The sequence below is a fragment of the Cavia porcellus genome, unplaced genomic scaffold (genome assembly GCF_034190915.1).
Source record: "Cavia porcellus strain 051 isolate PalLab524CR breed Dunkin Hartley unplaced genomic scaffold, mCavPor4.1 scaffold_12, whole genome shotgun sequence".
Lineage (NCBI taxonomy): Eukaryota > Metazoa > Chordata > Mammalia > Rodentia > Caviidae > Cavia > Cavia porcellus.
The window spans coordinates 17,553,052-17,573,232 of NW_026947495.1; the positions used below are offsets into that span (position 1 = coordinate 17,553,052).

At 48.4% G+C, this 20,181-nt stretch overlaps 1 protein-coding gene across 5 annotated transcripts in view; it reads right to left on the reverse strand.

The window, feature by feature from the left end:
* The window catches only part of Steap3 (STEAP3 metalloreductase), a 47,392-nt gene extending 30,467 nt beyond the window's left edge, over positions 1-16,925 (reverse strand). For 2 of the 5 annotated variants that reach the window (XM_063258956.1, XM_063258958.1), the window contains exon 1: positions 5,029-5,191. In XM_063258956.1, coding sequence (XP_063115026.1) covers positions 5,029-5,176 — 148 coding nt within the window. In that variant the 5' untranslated portion in view covers positions 5,177-5,191. Of the gene's footprint in view, positions 1-2,041; positions 2,168-5,028; positions 5,192-12,423; positions 12,577-16,788 lie in introns of those variants that run through there. The other 3 variants (XM_063258957.1, XM_013142526.3, XM_013142524.3) reach the window with 3 other exon arrangements.
* Positions 16,926-20,181: the final 3,256 nt, after the last annotated feature.

A 20,181-nucleotide genomic window follows, 5' to 3' on the forward strand; every position in this document is an offset into this window, starting at 1 on the left:
GCTACATCCTTATAAGACCAGGGCAAGCTGAAAATATCATAAGTTGGAAATGCATGAGACTCATCTCCTCTCCAATCCCCACCCCGAACAGCCTCGCTGCCACACAGCACACTGTAGAGTGTCAGTCGTTTCCCTTGCATAGTTGAGGGCCTGGCTAGGAGTTGGAGCTCCGTGCTACTGCTTAGCATTAAGGAAGAGCATCATACTGAATATGGCTAACCCAGGAAAAGATCAAGTTTCACAATTTGAAGTACTGAACCAAAATAAATCCTTGTCTTTGTAAATTAGAAAGCAAAATTTGAAGTATGATTTCTACTAAATGCACATTGCTTTCATTATTGTATTTTTAAAAATTTCAAGTTGCACCATTGTGAACTGGGGACTGTTAGCACAATCTACATAAAAACCAGGGCTGCCCTCTATGCAAACAGAAGCAACTGTCAGGGAAGTTCCCTAGTTCCCAATTCCTGGTAACTGTCCAATGTAGAAACTCAGAGCTTTCCTGGGGCACAAGGTCAGTCTCGCTCACCGAGGCAGTGGACAAGCACATTCCAGTAGGTGTGACCAGTCAGTGCTTGGACATACTTGTCACCAGGAGTAACCAGGAGGCCAGCTCAGACCCCTGAAGCAGAGAGGTGATGGTCGTGTGCGTGTGCTGGGGGGTGACCTGTGTAAGGCTGTCAGTACTTCCACCGCAGATGACAAAACTGAATCCAGGCAGGTTAAAGGATTTTCATAAGACCTTATGGTTGGCTCTGGCTTGACCTGGGTCCACAGTACCTTAGTCCTGCCCAGTACCTGCATTCAAGATGTCTCCCAGGTAATGAGGGTGAATAGGTTCTTACATGGGTGTGCCAGCGTGACTATGGGAGTGCCAGTGTGAACATGGGTGTGCCAGTGTGACCATGGGTGGTCACTGGGTGGGCCCAAAGTTCATGCCTACTCTCTTCCAGTCAGCTCACCCTTCTCCTTACTGAGCTGGTTCTAGGGCTGTTGTCCAAATCTGTGGCTGCTCTCTATCCCAGAAGCCAAGCCTCAGGCAGCTTTCATTACCCCAGGCCTTGCTGTTTCAGGTTTGGGGACCTAGGTCCTCATGTCCATCTCCTTGCCTGACCCCTATCCTCCTACAGCTGACAGCAGGGGAGAGGACAGAGGACGCCAGTGTCAAATCAGAATTTAAGAGCTGGGTGACAGCCACACATCTTAATTGGTGCATTTCTATTTTCTCTGTGGACATTTTCCTTCTCTGATGGATGCCTACAAACATTTTACTGTTACATTTCTTGTAATATTGCCTGGAATCATTATTTAGACATCATAAAAAAATCATTATATTTTTAAAAGGAAAGCGGATATGTTCCCACCAAAGAGAAGATAGAAAGCTTAGGCATACACACATAAGCCAATACATGCACATATGCCTACACACACACACACACACACACACACACACACACACACACACATTCTGTCTGATGGAAAAACAGTTTTATCCCCACACCACTTTGCAAAATAAAAGTGAATGTATAATTTATAGAGCTTTTTACAAACATCTAGGTTTTCAAATCATTCTAGAAAAATCCGGTTCCATTACTTGCAGCAGCAGTTCCGTAATAAACCAACGCAGAAATGGTTACCAATAACTAAAATGTACAATTCCCAATAGGCCTGCAATCTACAGTAATGCATCATAAACATTAACTTTTTTAAAAAAAAACAACACAAACCAGAATCCACAAAGCTGTTGCTCTCACTACCTGCAGGCACAGTGTACAATAAATCTTTGGATACTTTACTCTGAAAAAGCTCACTATTTAATGGCCTGGACCCCCATCCTTCAAAAAGAGGTCATGAAATTGTGTAGATGAGATAATTTCCCTCTCTATTTTGCAAGAACCTCATCATATTGCATTCTTTGCTACCGGTCCTGAGACGGCACAGCCCTCTGGGAGCCATCCAGTTGTCTGGACTCAGCAGAAAAGAGAGGAGCCACCACTTCCTATATCACTCAAACATGGGCTTGTACCCTAACTGGACTCACCAACAGACAGGTGTGACATCTGGCCAATGAGAGGCTCTCTGGTCCCTTGCAGTGTGAATTGGGCCATTGCTTCTCTCAGATCCCCAACGGGCATCCAGCCTGACTCTGGCTTCTCAGAAGACGACGGGCCTGCCAGGGCCCTGGGCAGCCTGGCTGCCTCCCCCTCAGCTGTACTCCACTTGGCTGCAGGGACTTGACCGGACGGGTGACTGATGCTTGGTTAGAGACTGCACTGAGGGAGAGCAGTTCTGGCCTGAGACTTCCTGTTTAGGGAGGAAACCTTGCTGGGGCTGGGGATAATTAGTAGCTCAGACTTCAGGACAGCCAAAAGAACCCAGGATGCATAAAATGAATAAACATCATCCAACACAGGGCAGACTGCTGTGTGTGTATGTGTGTGTGTGTGGAGGGGGGGCAGGGGGTTGACTCCTCAGATACAAAGCCAAACATCATAATGGCTGCAGAAAGTGGCAATTTATCAATTTCTTCAGTGGCAATTTATTGCAATCACCACCGCTGTCACCAGCATAGTAATAATTCTCTAAGCATTTTGTGCCGACAAAGGCTTCGTTGTCATCTTTACTTGTTAGTGCCCACAGTGGAAAGAAAGAGAGAAGAAAAACAGTGCTTCCAGAAGGGGAAATTACACATAATGGTGAAGGCATAGGCATGTGGCCATCTGCTGCCAATGCCTTTCGGTTGAGCCTGGGGCCACTTTTGTGGCCAAAAGGAACCAGAGGTTTGGAGACCTCCGTATTGCTACCCAGAGGTCTGGATTACACCCAGTTTTATTTTAGGGAGAAGTATATTTGATTATTTTCAACTTGTTTAAAAAGTAGTTATCTTAAGACTAGAGCACTCAGGAACACCCAGGACATTTGCTAAGCAGAAAACATTCCCCTAGGCCCCAGGAAGGTTTCCTCCAGGATCCCCAGAAGGACCAAACACTGCAGTGTGGCCCTGCCCTGCTGACTGCTGCAGCCCTCTCTTGCCTCTCCTGCAGGAGAGAGACCTCTCGAGGGCAGGGTATTCTGGGGATATTCTGGGATCTTTCTGAAGTTGGGCACAGGCTCAGAGACTGACTTACCCATGTCTCCTTCCAGTCCCTGCCCCCTCCCCACTTCCGCTGTTACTTCCACATTTTGTCTTAACAGCCTCCTGTTAAGGATTTTCTATCCATGAAGATGCAGCCCAAGCTCTTAGGCAGTGAAGCATTTGTCATCTGCTACAGCTCCTAACCATGTCTCTGCTCTAAATAGAGGCAGCTGTTGGTGCCTCTATTTAGACAGACCCAGGTGTGAATTTAGGTTCAGCCGCATGCTAGCTGTGTGACCTTGGGAAGGTTGCTTTTTGTCTCTGTGCTGAGGATTAAGTGAAATAGTGAACTGGAAAGGCCCCAAACACAGTCTTCCTTAGAACTGCTCATTTTTTGCACATGGCCTTGCTTTGCATAGACAGCTCCCTAATCTCCCCTTTCCCCCTCTGCTGCTGTGGACAGTCAGGGTCACTCTGCAGCATGAGGCAAGAGAGGGATCTGACCATCCTCAGCTCTTTTGTGTCTACACAGTTCCTCCATTCTCTGCTCACTGTGAGGCTGGCAGATACCTGCTGGGACGTGGGGCTCCAGGAGTGCTTCCAAATGTGAGTGAATCACAAAACCCACTGCAACCGCTAATTTCCGGACAGCTTCAGGCCCAGCTCCCCAGTCTGGCAGCCTGGGAGGCGGAGGACTCTGTTCCTGTTGAAGTTGCTAGGGTGCCTCCTAGGAGAAGTCGCCCTGTGCAGAAGCCACATTTCCCTTAGAAAACAAAGCTGCTAGGGGAGAGCAGAAAGGAGCTATGATAGCATGCAGTTCCTCAGGACTCCAGGGCAGCTGTGGCACCTGACCCTAAGGTTTCCTGAGCCCCTGGCTGCACCCTGAGCCCTCTCAATATCAGGATCTGCCTTCCCTCACTAATGCACCCAACCATGTAACACAACAGAAGCTGGGCAGTGGCCACAGGAGGACAAAAAGCAACCACCCCACAACTCAAACTCAAACTCACAACAGCCTGGGCAAGGTCTCCAGGACACTGGAGAGCAGGGCTTTCTGGGTGGCTCCCCACCTGGCCCCCACATCACAGGGCTTGACTGCTGGGCCCAGCATTTTCCTATTTCTTTCCCTTCCAGTTCTGGTGCCACCTCATTTCTGGCCAATCTGCAGCCATTTCTAGCCTAGTCATACCTACTTTGCTCCTCTGGCTTCACAACCAGACTGGGGCTGATGAGTAATCTCCTCCACCATCCTTGCCACTGAGTCCGATATGCTATTGACCCATGCACAACTCCAGATAGCCACTGGGGAGCCTTAGTGGAACCCCCCTCAGATGGCAGCAGGCCCACTATGGCAATGTACAGGCCAGCCTCTACCTGGAGGGCCCCATGACCAGCAACCTTGTCTTTCAGCTGGACACCCTGAGCCAGTTCACCTGAGAGACCTTCACCCTGATGGCAAGTGTCCCAATCCCCTCACAAGCCCATCAGTAAAATCACAAACCTTACTTTCACTGTAGCCCGACAGCCAATCCACAAGCATCAGATGCCCACAATAACAGAAAGGGTTGTTCCACAGGTCCCCAGTTTGAGAGCCCTGCTGTGACAGCCCACACTGCACCTGCATTTAGTAGCCCTCTTGCCAACTCCCACATTCTTTTACAGTGATGCCACTGGCCAGGGTTATAATTCAGAAGCTGTATTTTTTCTATTAAGTTTAATCTCCTAATCTGATAGCTCAAGAAGGCTTTAACAATGGGCTGGTTGGGCCTGGGATTTAGCTCAATGGTAAAGTGTTTGCCTTAGCATGCTTGACACCCTGAATTCTATCCCCCGCACAATGAGACATTTTACGAAATGGGCTGCTTTGCTTAGATGCCAATTTGGCTGTCATGAAGAGGAACACAAAGGGTAGGAACAGGTTAGCACCTGGCCTCCAAATAACTGGTGCTCACCTGATCCATGTTCTGCAGGTGAGATGGTGACACAGACTATGAAGAGCTGAGAATGGGCTGATTCCCCAGCGACAGAACCACAGTCTGTACAGAGCAGTGTCTCTGGAGAGCTGGCAGCACTGGAGGACGGATACACCCTACCCTGCATTGAGCAACAGGGCAGGAGTTTATGATTCACTGGCAGCCGACACAGCCCTGCCCACAGCACAACACTGAGCCCCTCTGCCTTGGAGATGGGGAAGTGCCGTTTCTGAATCCTCGCTAGCACTTGGGTCCTCAGCCATGCTGAGGTGGTTTTTCATACTTACATTCAGAAATATAGGGAGGGTAGGGGTGTCTGAGGTTGACAAATGACAGCCAAAACACTGATCCTGATAGAAGGGGACTCAGTTCGTTTTAAAGGGCCTGGCACAAAGTTAATGCTCAGTAAATGTTTGTTGAACAAACAATGAAGCAGAATTTGGACAGGCATAGAGTTTGTGGTTAGGAGTCTCAGTTCTGGAGCTGAAAGAAGAGTCTGTCTTTAGGAAAGTTCCATGGTTGTGGAGAATAACACTTTCCATCTCCAAGAGTCTGAGTACAAATGAACTCATGTGGCGGGAAATGGTGACATACACCTGTAACCCCAGAGCTTAGGGAGACTGAGGCAGGAGCACTGCAAATTTGGGTCCAGCCTGGGCAATTTAGTAACTTAGCAAGACTCTGTTTCAAAATAAAAAATGAAAATAAAAAAGGCCCAGAATATAGCTTAAGGCCCTAGGGTCAATCCCCCAGTACTACACACACACACACACACACACACACACACACACACACTCACACACACACAGTCTCTCACACATAAGCTCAAGAACACACTGCACGGCCCAGGGCTTAGCACACAAAAGGCTGAGTGTTCGAGAAGAGAACTATGTGAACTGAAGTGTGATGGTGCTGGTACATACATGCAGGTTGGGAAGGACCAACAGGCCTGGGAACTATGGGGACCTCACTGCAGGGCAAGGAACAGGAGGTGAAGCTTCTACAGCAGGTCTGCCTGCTGTCCAGTGCCCACCCTCGACTCTCTTCCTTCCCTCCCCAGGCTCTATAATCACACAGTTTCACCCAGTAGGATGGGTCGCTGGAGACAGGGCAGGAGTAGGAAAACAGGCACATGCCCCTGTAACCTCAGGAGGGAGGAAAGGCGCCAACTTGGCCTTAGATTCTAATAACTACTTACGCTGGCAAAATTCCCCACTTCAAATTAGGAAACCCATTCTTGGTAACGATACTGGAAAGCAATTTCATGGAGGGGTTAAACTTACTCAGCTGCTGCCTGCTTAGCCCAGGAAGCCTGGGCCTCTGTGCATGATGAGGGAAGGAAAGGGTGAACCCAGCCCCAGCTGGAAGGCAGCTCTAATCCACTACAACCTGCTTCCAACCCTATCCACATCCTACCTATAAACCATACCGTTCACTGAGCTTTTCATCCACAGGCTGCACAGGGAAAGAAGCAGGTGGCCATGCCTCTCCTCCTGAGCCAGACACTGAAAAGAGGACCTTGGTGACCTTGAACTCTCAGATTCAGTTGCTTTCTCTAGAGAACCTTGGGGTTCCAACTAGAAAAGTAAGAAGTGTGAAAACTCCTTTCACATTGCCACTCAGCACCAGGGGAAGAGACTGGCACGTGATATTTAACACACTCCCACAGTTCAGCACTCAATACAACCCCAAGACAGGCCCCACGGGCAGGGCTATCATGTCCCAAGGCCCTGGAAAGGCTTACAGATGAAGAAAAAAAAAAAATTCAGAAGGCCATTGGCTTTTTTTTTTTTAAATTTTATTTAAGGAGAAAAAAAAAAGCAGAGAAAGGGTACAAGTTATACAGATTTACAGAAAAAAATAAACAGTAGGAAATCACTAGTTAATGGATTACATATTGTCATCTTAGAAATAATTGTTCAAGTCACAAAATTAAAGCTTGTAAAGTGGACATTCCAACAGTGAGACTGCAAACAGTTCTGTTCAATGATCCAATAAAACTCAGTGATATCATTTTCTATCTTATACACTTAAATATACATGCAATTATATTGTTTAGAGCACTTCCTTTTCCTCTCTTTTGTACAATGACAATTACACATTTTGGGTTTTGTTGCTCCCACAGTTCTTATTAGTTTTTTGGAAGGGAGTAGAACCAAATGTGACCTAACAGAACAGTGTCAATCAAATCAAAAGGATGGACATAATATATAATGTAAAAGCATAATACAAGGTGATCAACAATGGTTACCATAATGCCTCCCGCTATCTCTAATAGAATTGCCTATATCATCAGTTATAATAAAATTGAACAAAACAGTAAAGAACAAAACTGACAAAACCAAAACATTGGAGACATTATAGGTCTTCAAAAGTAGATAAAAGTCAATGAGAATGGGCGTCATAATGAATCTCACTATCTTCACAGCTGTTGCCTAAACTTTCGAACCTGGTACTATCAAGCAAAACAGAATAGGGGGACATCAGTCAAAAACAAGATGGTGAGAGTAATACAGGGCTTTAAATCAAGATAATGGAAAGTCAAAGTGGGTTACTATAATATATCCTGCTATTTTTTATTTATTTTTCCCTTAATTAAAAGGAAAAAAATAAAAAAGTAAATAATGAAGTGGAGATCGAGATAAAAGAGGGCATAACAGCAAAACAGTGCAGATCAAAACATAACCATTTAAGCAGAATAGTGTTTCACCACAAGATAATCCTGACATAAAAGTAGTTACCATATTGTCTCTTTCCTTAAAATCTTTGAGTATAATTTCGTATACTGTAGCATCAAGTATATCAAAACAATGTAAAACCATTTAAGAGAATGACAGCATTACAGGGTATTTAGAATCAACTAACAGAAAATGAACAATGGTTTCTGTATAATCTCCTTGTCTTTAGAAGTTTTTGCTCATACTATCGTACATAATAAAATCCAATAAGATACAACCTATTTAGACCAATGGAGACAGAAGAACAAAAGCTTGATGAGACTTCAAAACAAGATGATACTAAATCAGTATTACCTATTAAGACGTCATTTTCTCCAAAATAGCTGTTTCCATCATCCAATCTTCTCTGCCTCATTTCTGTTGAGCTCTTTTTCTGTCATTAGTTGTCAGTTTGTCTTCTTCTTTTTGTTTTCTGCTCCATTCATTGTGGCCTCTCTGCCACTATTTCTGGATTCTTTGTATTTTTCTTTTTTAGAATATCCTGCAGTATTCTCTGTAGAGTTGAATTGGTGGTTGCAAATTCCCCTAGTTCCTCTTTATCCTGGAAGCACCTTGTTTTTCCATCAATTTCCAGGGATAGTTGTGCAGGATATATCAATCTTGGCTGGAGATTATTATCTTTCAAAGCTTGAATCATTTCCCCGCAAGCTCTTCGTGATTTGATGGTTTGTGCAGAGAAATCTGCTGTAATTCTGATGGGTGTTCCCCTGTAAGTGGTCTGTTTCTTGTCTCTGACAGCTTTTAATATTCTGTTCTTGTATTGAATTTCTGGAATTTTTATTATTATATGCCTGGGTGTTGCTCTGTTTGGGTTGTAGGTGGCTGGGGTCCTGTATGCCTCATACATCTGAGTATCTTTACCTTTTGCTAAATTAGGAAAATTCTCCTGGATTATTTCTGTGAGTAGCTTTTGTAGCTCATTTGTTTGTGTCCCTACTTCTTCTTTTATGTTCTTAATTCTTAAGTTATGGATCCTCTTATCATCTTCTAGTCTTTGTATTATTGCTGTTTGTTTCTTTGTTACTTTTAAGAAGTTTTTCATTTCATTCTCCCATATTACAAATCTGCTCTCCAGTTCAGATAGTCCTTAGTTTCTTTCAAGCTGTTATGCCAGTTTTCGATAAAGTTTTTAGTTTCCTGGTAATCTCTTTGAACCTGCTTCATGTATTCTATGCTTTCTCTATTTTCTCCATCAAACAATTTTCCCCTCTTTTTCTGTTCTTCCATTCCACCATCTGTTTTTTCTTGGGTGGTGCTTAGCATTTCTCTAACTATTCTGCTTATTTCTAGCTTCAGGTCATTAATAACTTTATTCCTGAACTGATCTATGAGGCTCTCTAGATGGCGCTTTATGTCTATTGGTGCGGTATCCGCTATTGCCTGTTTCTCAGGATTGGGGGCCGAGGAGCCTTTCTTGTTGCTGCCTCTTCCCATATTCTTTGTTCCTTATATATGCAAGCTTATATAGGAGGCCCAGCTTCCCTCCCTGTCAGCCACAGCCTGATCAAATTGCACTGGCTAGGTGTTCCCACCCACTGCAGCACACCAGGAAATTGTAGACCAGGCAGCCTACGTGGGGCCCGCCCCTCCAGGCCACCCTCAGGCTCTGGGATCTGGGTTGTGCTAGCCCACTGGGTCTCCGCCAGCAGCATCATGTAGGCTAGGCACTTCTCACCAATCCCGCTTGAGAGGGGGATACGTGGCTGAAGTTGCTGCAGCGCCCCGCTCCCGCAAGTCTGCCCAGTCCCAGAATGTCTTCCACTGGAGTCTCATTAAACTGTGGGAGAGTGTCAGTTTCTCTCACTCACCTCACCGCAAGTCAATGCACGGCTCCCTGCCCATCTTGTTTTCAACTCGGTTCGCTGAGTCCCGTTCTCAGGTCTCTCTCCCTGCCAAGCCGATGTAGATGCAGCCGCCGCGTGGTGGGAAACCCAAATCGCGGCTTCCAATGGCGCGGGCTCCAGCCTCCACACTGAGGCCCCTCTGTTCCTGTTCTAGCACCAGGACTGCATTCCAAGTTGGTTTCTCTCAGTCCAGTTCGTTCCTGGGTCAGCAGAGCATATCTCCACCTGCTTATGACTCCTTAGTCCGCACCATTCCTGAATTCTAAGCCGAGTCTTTCAGAGAGTCTCCGTAACTGCTGCTATCTGTCCGTCATGTTCTCCCGGAAGTCGTCATTCACTTTCTTAGTGCTTATATGCAAGTAACCATGACCCCAGTAACTGATACAGTTTGAGGACACACCAGTAAGCATGTAACAGTTTTCATCCGCTTTGTCTTGTTAGTCTAGTATTTGAGAACTTCAGATAACTGTTGTGAATATTTTACTGTCTTGTCCAGAAGTGTCCACTTCTCTCATCTCACTATCTTTGTTCTCCCTGCAGAAGAGGGCAAACGTGATGGACAGACTTTTTTTCAGGCTTGTATGAGTCACGGGTATCCTGGTGTCTGTCTGCCTTGGTAGGATCTGCCCCACACTGGTTCCCATTCACCTTCTTGGCAGACAGATGGCTGCTTCAGCAGACAATAGGTACCTGCTCCTGTAAGCTGAGTTTAAGAACCCGAAGCACCAGTTCATGAGGAAGCCCCTTTTCCCAGCTGAGCCAGTTCAGGGAATTCCCCCAAAGAGATTTTCCAGCACGGTCCCAATCAGGAATTTTAGGAGTGTTGGCGCGGGGGGCAAGAGTGCCGGAGAGAAAGAGCAGCTAGGGGGTCTTGAGGCCTCGAAGCCATAGGCTTCACAAGAAGCCCCCCAGCCAACTCTGCAGTGGCCAGAGAGCAGGCCATTGGCTTAGATTCAGCCTCAGGCCCACCCAACCCCAAAACAAGGCTCTCCCTATAGCCAGCAAGCAATCTTTGCCTTGCCAGGTGCTCAGAGGTTCAGCTTTGATATTTAGGCAAGAACTTTCACTTAAATTCCCTGGGTCCCTTGCCCAGCACTCTGGTTTCTGATAAGTCGAAGAGGGAGGAGCTCTGGGACCAGGACAGAAACCAGGAATGGTAGTAGTACCTACCTCTTGATGTCATTAAGCTGCAGACAGCACATCTGCTTGGCCAGGCCGGGCCCTGGGGACCTCAGCAGGCTTGGTGCAGGCCTTTCAATCCTCAGCTGACTGACTAGCTTGTCCAGCCTGGTTCCCTGCTGGCTGAGGGCAATACCACTCCCTCTGGGAGTGTCAATTGCACATCCTCCTCCTAGGGTGTCTGGCTGGGGTCTCTTTCAGGGAGCCTTCTCCCATTCCCTCTACTGACACCTTCTATCTCACTGGGTCTCTTCAGCCACTTGACACTGATTAAGTAGCTGTTCCCTGGTGCCTTTCTACATGCCATAGGTGACAGAGATGAGTCCTGATTTAGTCAACCAAAGACTGGACCTGGACATCTGCATTTTTTTTTTTTTTGTCTTTTTCCTTTTTATAGGTACCGGGGATTGAACTCATGACTGCCTGCTTGCAAGGCAGGCACTTATGCTGCTGAGCTAAATCCCCAGCTCCCAACATCTGCATTTTTAACAGACCTTGCAGGTGACCCTTTGGGTCCATGCCCAGGTAAGACCCTCTGGTCCTGCAAACACGCCAGTACCCAGCACTGCATGCCTCGGGCTGCCAGAATCCTGAGTTGTCTGTTCCACCAGCAGGTTTACTTGGACTCTCAAGACAGACCAACCCAGGTTCAAATCCTACTTCTCAACTTGCTTTCTATGCATACGTGCAAAATACCAGGGCTCGCTGAGGTTCAGCATCTCTATCTTAACAACAGAGAGCAGTGGTGTCTTCTTGCTGCAAGCATTAGCTGGATGTTGGGTGCAGGGGCTGATGCCAGGAGGCCTGGTCCACACAAACACACAATCGATATTTGCCATTAATTAGATCATGGCTGTGCACCGAAGGACAGAGATACCTCCTAGAGGGCTTTCCAGAACCCTCGTTTTTGCAGCCTGTTTCAGAGGTGGCCCTGGTCACCCGGGAGGATTCTTAGTGCTCTGTGGTAGCACCTGCCTGCATTTTCCCCCTAGATGGAGTTTTTGGTTCCTAAAAGACACTAACTGACTTCATCTACAGAGTGACCAAAGTTTCAGCCACACCTCTCCAGGCAGCATGCTTTCAAATTTCAGGGAAAAGGAGAGGAGAGGGTACTTCCCAGGCAGGTTCCCTGAGGGCAGTGGTTCCCTGAGAGCAGTGGCTGGCATGGACAGTCCAGCGTCCTGGGGACAACAGTCTAGTGTTTCTGCCCCGTTGGCGGAATGAGCCTGGGAGGTCTGGGGAGGAAGATTCAGGAAGGTCCTGCCCACAGTCACCCGCCCTCCCCTGAGCCGGGCGGGACTGGGCGGAATCCGGCACTCGGGCTGAAGTCCTGGCGGGGGTCGCAGGGAGAGGCACACACGTCTGCTCCGGGGCTCCACATGCTCTCTACACCCGAGTTGGGTTCCCAGCCCTGCCCAGTGTGCCGCGCACAAGCAGCTTCCGTCCCTGGGGAGGAAGTACACTGGGTTTGGGGATCCTCCGGGCTCACATGGCTCGGTCCTAAGGCATGCGGGTCGCTACAAGTGCCGCGAAAGCTCAGGGTGTACACGGGCGGAATCCCGGGGACAGGGCGCGCTGGCCGTGGCCGGCAGCGGCCGCGCAGGGTCACTCACCTCCTCCGCCGGCCGCCCGGAGCAGCAGCAGCCGCGCAGGTCATAGGCAGAGGTGGTAGCTCGGCCGAGCTCCTCCCACCCCGCGCCCCGCCCGTGCGCCTGGGGCCGGACCTGCGCTCCAGGTGGCCGCCCGCCAGCCGCCCGCCGCTTATCCGGCTCCGCTACCCCCAGAGGCCACAATCGCGGAGCCACAGGGTCCTTAGTCCCCATCCTCCTCCAGGAAGGGCGGAGCCAGCCCTACCACTCCCTAGTCTGCATACAGTTAAAGTGAGCTGAACTCCGGACCGGCTCTTACCTAGGACTGCTTGGCCTGGAGGACAGGGTGACCTCTGCATCCCCTTAACCTCAGGGACACGTCTGTTCTCAGTGTGTTTTATGGCTGAGGCCATCGTGGCAGGTCGAGAGCAGGCTGAGGCCGCGCAGGTGGACAGAGGCCACGGGCAACTGTCTTGGGACGTTTCCCTTTCCTGCCATGGAAGCGAGATCCCTCTTCAGAAGGTCGCATCCAACACACTCCGTCCCCTGTCTACCCTTAAAGAAGACTTCCACCCTTCCCTACAATCAGTAAGGAAGGGGCCTGGCTGTTGCCCTGACCCTCCAGGAGGTGCTGGAGCCGAGAGCCCTGCCTGGCCATTTTGGACCCCAGAACAGCACTGTGTCCCTTACAAAATGCCCTTCGCCCTGAGACACTGCCCACTGCTGCCCCCACACTTGCCCTCACCGCCAAATGCCGGTGTCTTCCACACAAGAGGAAGCTGAGGTGAAGGCACAGTACCTTCCAAAGATGTATGCCTCACCCAGAGCCCTTTCTCACCCTAGGCCACACCTATTGCTGACAGCGACTAGAGAGAAATGTGGGGTGTGACGGTTCAGAGGGCGACAACTTCACTTCTAGGAGACTGAGTGCAGGTTCCCCATCGCCTGGGCCTATTTCTGGAATATTCTGGGGGCCATATTCCACTGGCCCCTGATAAGGAGCTTCAAGTTACTCTTAGGGAGTAAAAGAGTACTGATTTCTGAGAATTCAAACTGTATGTGGTAGATAAGCCCAGGGGAGGCCAGGGGTAGGGAAAGTGGGCCTCAAAATGGCCCTACTGTTGGATCCCAAAATGCGCAGCAAGGCCAAGAAGGTAGCATTCAGCCCTCTCTGTGAAGGAAACGCTTCTGTGAGCACTGGGAGTGCAGCGTCTTCTCACTGTCATCGGCTTCCTCCTGCCTGTGAGGTCCCTCCCTTGCTCTCTGCTGGGCCAAGCCCAGGGTCTGTCTATCTGCTGGTCTTCTTTAGGGACCCTCCTGTCCCACCCTGCTCCAGGGCAGCACCCTCTCTGAGCTCCTGTGAAGATTCTCAGTCCCGTTCCTGTGCTGGACCCTGCTCTAGGGTCCATTGTCTGTGCGACACAGCGCTCTTGGCCATCCTGTTTTCCTCCTGTGTATGTACAGTACTGGTACCCTGATGATACAGCCAATCCATTCTTGCATTTATGGTGTTAGCACCTGGAGTTGCTGAATATCCTATTTATGGAGCCCCTGGATCACCTCTTTTCCTTGAAGACCTGGGGAAGAGCCTCTGGGTTGTTAGCAAAAATTAGGAAGAAGACAAGAACTAGTTCCTAGCCCTCCATGGTGTTGCTGCTGGCACCGCATCTGTTCTTTAAAGATCTGCTGTGGCTGGTGGTGATCTCTGAGCATCCTTCTTACAAGGAGTTTGCGCTTGGAAAATAGGAATGCTCAGTGATCTTCCAGAATCCTTGGAAAGAATCTTGGTTCCATCTGATATTCCTCAGACATTAGGTGTTTTTGTGGGCTCTCCAGGGGACAGTGACAGGCACAATGAGAAAAGGGAGGGAGGGAGGAAGAATGGGATCTGGTGTGGGTGCGGGCTCCATAGATGTTTCCTGAAGTCTGAAGGCCAATTCAGTTGAGCCCTCCACTGCTCTGGTGGAGGGTGATGCCCTAAGCTTTGCTGAGCTCTTTTAAGTCCTCTCGCTGGGATCCTGAGCCCAAGCTAAAGTGAAGTAGTCTGTGCCATCCTTGAAAAGCATTTACTGTGCTGTGTCACTCCTCTACGAAAAACCTCCCCTGGTTCCCCTGATCTCAGAGCAGAAGCTAAGTCCTTGGAGTGATGGACAAGGCCAGCATAACTAAATAGCCCTTAACCTCACTTTCCATCAGCCTCTGTTCACACTCTACCCTGCCCAGCTGGCTTCCCTTTTCCTCAAACACACGAGGCAGGGTTCTTGGCCAGGCCTCATACAGACCAGCTACTCTGGCTGTCCCCTCTGCCTGGCCTCCAGGAATCCCCATGGCCCCTCTCTATCTCCAAATCTCTGCTGAAGTATCATTGTCTGTGCAACACAGCGCTCTTGGCCATCCTGTTTTCCTCCTGTGTATGTACAGTACTGGTACCCTGATGATACAGCCAATCCATTCTTGCATTTATGGTGTTAGCACCTGGAGTTGCTGAATATCCTATTTATAGAGCCCCTGGGATCACCTCTTTTCCTTGAAGACAAGGCTAGTTCTTTGGCTGAGAAAACAAGAGTAGCCAGGATGAGAATATAGATTCATCATTTGCCTGGACCAGACACAGGAGTGGAGCACTGTTCCTTCTTAGTCCCATGGATTGACCCAGTATTTATAGGCCAGGACAAAGCACATCCATTTCACAAGATTGAAAGATTTAATTGGCTATTGAAACATGATGGCTAGAGGAGGCCATGGGCCCTGATGGACTCTGACAGCCCTGGTCAGAAGCTAGGCTGCCTGTATCTGGTCTAGTCTAGGCTGGGCAGGGTGGGTTTTGGCTCCAGGGAAGGCACTGCTACCCGCCAATGCACTCCTTCTATTGACCAGGAGCCAAAAGACTCCCCTAAACTTTTGGGGTCCTGGGAGCTGTTCCCTTCTGTGAGGGAGGAGTGGGAACAGGTTGCTGAGGAGAGGGATCTGAAGGTGACACAGGCAAATAAAGGGATTGTCTTAATCATTATGATCAACCAATGTAGGGGACATTGCCACACCCAGGGCAAGGGGAAGGAATGGTCTGTGAGCTGGGCCAGCAAATTGAGATTCAGATGTACAGACTGCTTTCCATGGCACACTGTCATGAAGCCATGGCACAGATTGCATGGTATTAAACAATGTGACTTAGAGGCCTTGGAGACTGCTCCTTATTCTCCAATGTCCTTAACTGCAGTGTTTGGTACCCTTCGATGGCATAATCACACCATAGCCCTTATCTAGCCCTCTACTGAAACCTGGGCTCTCTTGGGAGGAAAAGCTAACTGAGCTCAAGGTAATGAGAAACTGTGCGTCTACAAGGAGATGTAACTGTGCCCAGTGGAAGGATGGTAGAGAAGGTCCCAGAGGCAGGTAAGAGTACAGTGGGACCATGTCTCTAAGGGAGCTCTTGTGTCATGGTTGATCACTGGGTCAGGGTGGTCCACTGGCAGGCAAATGTTCTGCTTTGCACCTTCAGAAAGGTTGTGCTGAGCCCATGAGTAGGTTCTCCATGTCTGTGATAGACATAGCCTTGCCTTTCCAGCAGAGGAGATTATAGACAGCTACCGAAACCCAGGCCTCCGCCCCTGCTACCAAAAATGGTGCACATCACAGTCAGTCGGGGAAGTTTTAAGGGTTACAGACTCTCAGATTACAAGTGCATTTTAACAAGACTCCCTAGGAAATCACCTGATAGGAAAGTTTGAAAGCACTGGTTTATATAGTACAGCTGACAAGACTGTCAGCTCCTTGCCTGCTTGGGTCCAAACAGATCTACAGAAGGCTTTAACTGGACAACAATCGCCTTCACCTGGGTGCACTTCTGCTTTCACAAGGATCCTTGCCAGCCAATAGACTCCAATAATTTGCTTCTGAATTTCTGAAAATGTGGAGTTAATGACTCTCCCCTCTCAGCACTCAGTGCTTATTGCACAAAGCTTCAAGAAAAGAAAAGTATACTGACCCTGATAGCTAGGACTATCAGAACTATGTTCCTGACATATTATCTTTATTAAGCATATTTCAATTCTACTTTCTTTTTCCTAGTACCTGGTATTTCGGTGTCTAGTTTACTATGAACCTTGATGTTAAGCTTGCTAGTGTAAGCTATCCCAAATTGCCTCTGGAACAACTGTATAAACAAAAGAAACGAAAGGTGCTTACACTACAGTGGCGAACTCCTCTTTCCCCTGACTATGGCCACTCTTTCAGAGCTATAGTCTTCTCCTCTGGATTTTAGGAAAAGACTAGAGAATTGGAAGAAGTATAACTCTTGGCATTGTGCAAGAGTTATGGAAAAAAGAAACCCCGACACCAGGGACTTACTTGGTGCCCACTCCGCGCCTCCCTACCATCGGCCCAGCTTACCAGGTGTGTCCTTGCCAGGTGACTTTCCACAATCCTGGGCAGAGTTGGTGGGACAGGCACACCAATCACCAGGGACCTCGGCTGCCATTTCTCAGTGTGCTCTATGCTGCTGGGACCACTGGTTGGGTTGCTGGAGCTTACTCAGCACAGCTGCAGTGGTGGAGACCAATATGAGCTGAGGCTCAAGGGTAACAGGTCACAGCTCCGCCCAGCAGGGGCAGAGCTGCTAGGTCAGTGGCCTCAGGGTCGTCTGCAAACACATTGAGGTCAAGGGCAGAGATAAGGTTGGGGATGTGACCACCTGTTGATTGCTTTGCTTCTGTGGTCTTGGCCTCCAAGGGAAGTTGAAGGAAAAGAAGTGACATTTCCTGACATGGTGGCAAATACTGTGCTACACTGAGACTGCAAAACAAATGGGATCAATGCCATTTTTTCAGATGGTGATGTGGCTTGCTCGGCATTCATTATGTAATATGGAAATGGCCCCTCTGGGCTTGGAACATCCCCTCCCCGCAGATCTTTCCCTACCTCTGATTCCTGTCTCCTGTGAGTGGTGACCTGCATACCTTTGGTGAACCCTTTAGCAAAAGGGGGTCAGGCCCACAGGGTATGAAGGCCCCACGGTACAGTACAGACAGGATGAGTGGTAGGAAATCATTCTGCCCAAACACTCCTTTCAGTGCACTCAGCTTGTCAAGGGAGATTTCAGCAGCTGCTCCTGGCCTCCCATCCTAGCAAGATGACGACTCCAGGTTGCATCTACCAGCTAAAGAACTGGTGCCCAGAATGTTCTGTCAGTTTTAACTAGCTGACTTCAGGGATACCACATGGAAGGCCATCAGTCAGAGCCTTCTTTAGACAATGCTGGTGGCTGCAGCATGGGAGAAGCCAAGGCCCTGCAGGGAAAAAAAAGGAGCTAATGTTCCTGTCCAAGGTCTTGGACCACAGCCAGCTAGACTTGGGGCCTCCTGGGAGGAGGAGGAGCAAGACCTTGGTCTCTGGAAGCACCCATGAGGTAAAGGAACATCCATGGGCTTGGTAGTTTAAATTCCTAGATCTTCTCCACTGAGTTTCACCATTTCCTCCACTGTAAAATGGGGATGTATATACCTTGTCAGCTGGTTGGGGGATTAGATGAGATATAAGAAAAGAGCCTGATAATTGGTAGGCGTTCATTTAAAAGCAGTCAGCTGAGTCCAGGCCTGTAGTCCCAGTACTCTAGGAGCCTGATGTAGAATTGCAAGTTCAAGTCCAACCTAGGCTGTTTATTTATTTATTTATTTATTTTCAGCCTGGGCAATTTAATGATATCCTACCTCAATAAATATAATAAGACTGTAGCTTAGTGCAAAGTCCCTGGTTCAATCCTCAGTATGGAGCTGGGGTAGGGGGGGCAAGGCAGTCAGTACATCAGAAGGTAAAATCAAAGGTGTTCAGAGAAGAAAGCAGACTGCTAAAAAAGCCAGTTCATCAAGGAAATAGGTTTCCAGGGAGGAGGGCAGTGGATGCCAGTCCCTTCTCTCTGTCCCACAAGGCCAGTGTGCACCATGAAACTTGGGTTTTAGCTCACTGGTAGAGAGTATGCTTAGTATGGGCTAGGCCCTGGGATCTATCCCTAGGACTGCATTTAAAAAATTAAAAAGAAAGACACAGTCTGGGACAGGATCAATGAGCAATAGGCAGACAGTTGTCCTGTTGAAGCAGATTGTCAGCTGGTCTCCCAGGCCTAGAAGCTGCCTTTCAATCCAAATTTAAGGCCTCTGACCCAGAGCAAAAACTGTACAAAGATCATTTCACTAAGCCCAGACCTCTTGCCTGTGAAAACCACTGAGGGAAGTCCTGCAAGGCCCGTGATGGCCTTATCTACTGACATGACCCTTAGAAAGAACAAGGTTTTGTTTGTTTGCAGGGCTTGACCTGCAGGGAACCTTGTGTCTGGAGCACAGTGGGCAAGAGGTCTACCCCTGAGCTACCCCTCAGGCCACTTTTGTTTTGGAAGAAACTTCCTTCAGGTGGAGGAGGAGGGAATTCCAGGCAGAGTTTGTCCTTATGCTTCAGGGGCAGAAGCTGGTTAAAGCCAGAGGAACCTTGATTCTGAAGCAGCTTACAAAGCCTCTCAGTGTGTTAAAGTGCCAGTCCTTAAAGATGTCATTTAATTTTTTTTTTATTTAAAGAAAAAAAGCAAAACAAAACAAAACAAAACAAAACAAAACAAAAAACCAGAAATCGCTCATTGATAAATTACATATTGCTATCTTAGAAGTAGTTGTTCAAGTTACAAAATCAGAGCTTAAAAAGTGGACAATCAATGACAGTACAAAGGTCTGATTTTCAAAGCCTCAGCCCTTCTATTTCCTCTGATTTAAATGAGGGGCCTCAATCTGTGTAAGGAACGGGCACTCACTGCAGATGCCAGTGAGGAGACAGACAAGAGTGGGACTTCAGGCCCTACTCACCTCTTCTCCAGACCAGAGCTTTTATTTCATGTACAAATGAGGTCATGCTGTTGATACTGGTGAGACTTCATAAAATCCCCTCAGTGTCTGAGCTTCTAATCTGGTTAATTTAGGACTGCTTAGAGAATTGGATGCAACAGGGCCCAGCCTTCCCTGTTAGCAGAACTTCTGGTGGAGCCACCAGAGACAATGGGCAGTAGTTGATAAGAAGCACTGGGGACAGCCACGGGGAGGAGCCGGGAGATGTTTTCTGCAGGGGTAGGGAAGGGCTTTGGGTATTCTCTTGTCATGAAGCCACTGCTCTGCTGAGGCACCTTCCTTTAACACAGAGCTGCCTGAACATAGTAACTGACTACAAGACACACTAGGACTATACAGCACATGCAGATTTATGCTAATAGCATGCAAACTAAGCTGGCCTCAGGCTGGGTACTCTGGGATGGCAGCTGGTTGGGTGAAGTGCCCTTGTTTCTTATTTCTGACTGCCTCAAGCCTCAGAGGACTTTGTAGGGGCAGACCCACAAGCTTCTCTCTGCACATGCTCCTTCGCAGCAGGCCTCAGCAAGAGACAACAAGCCATGACGGAACACCAACTGTATGTCCCATGGAGCAGGAAAGGCCATGGCGCCTAGGGGATTCCGGGGAGGAAAGCTTCGGGCTCATTCTAGGGTTTTGCACAGACTGATTTAGTAATGTCCTCATTGGATACAAAGGACAGTGAGGCTTGGAGAGGTACAGTGGATTTCCCTGACCCACAGCCAGGGCGAGGAGCCAGGATCCCACCCATGGCTGGCTGGCTGCTTCTGACTGCTGTCTTTACCATGTGCTGTGGAGGGTGCCTGGGTGCTGTGCCACCTAACCAATACATAATGCATAGGCTGGGCAATAGAGACCTCCAAATAACCTAAGGAAAATGAATGTAACTTCCAACCGGCTA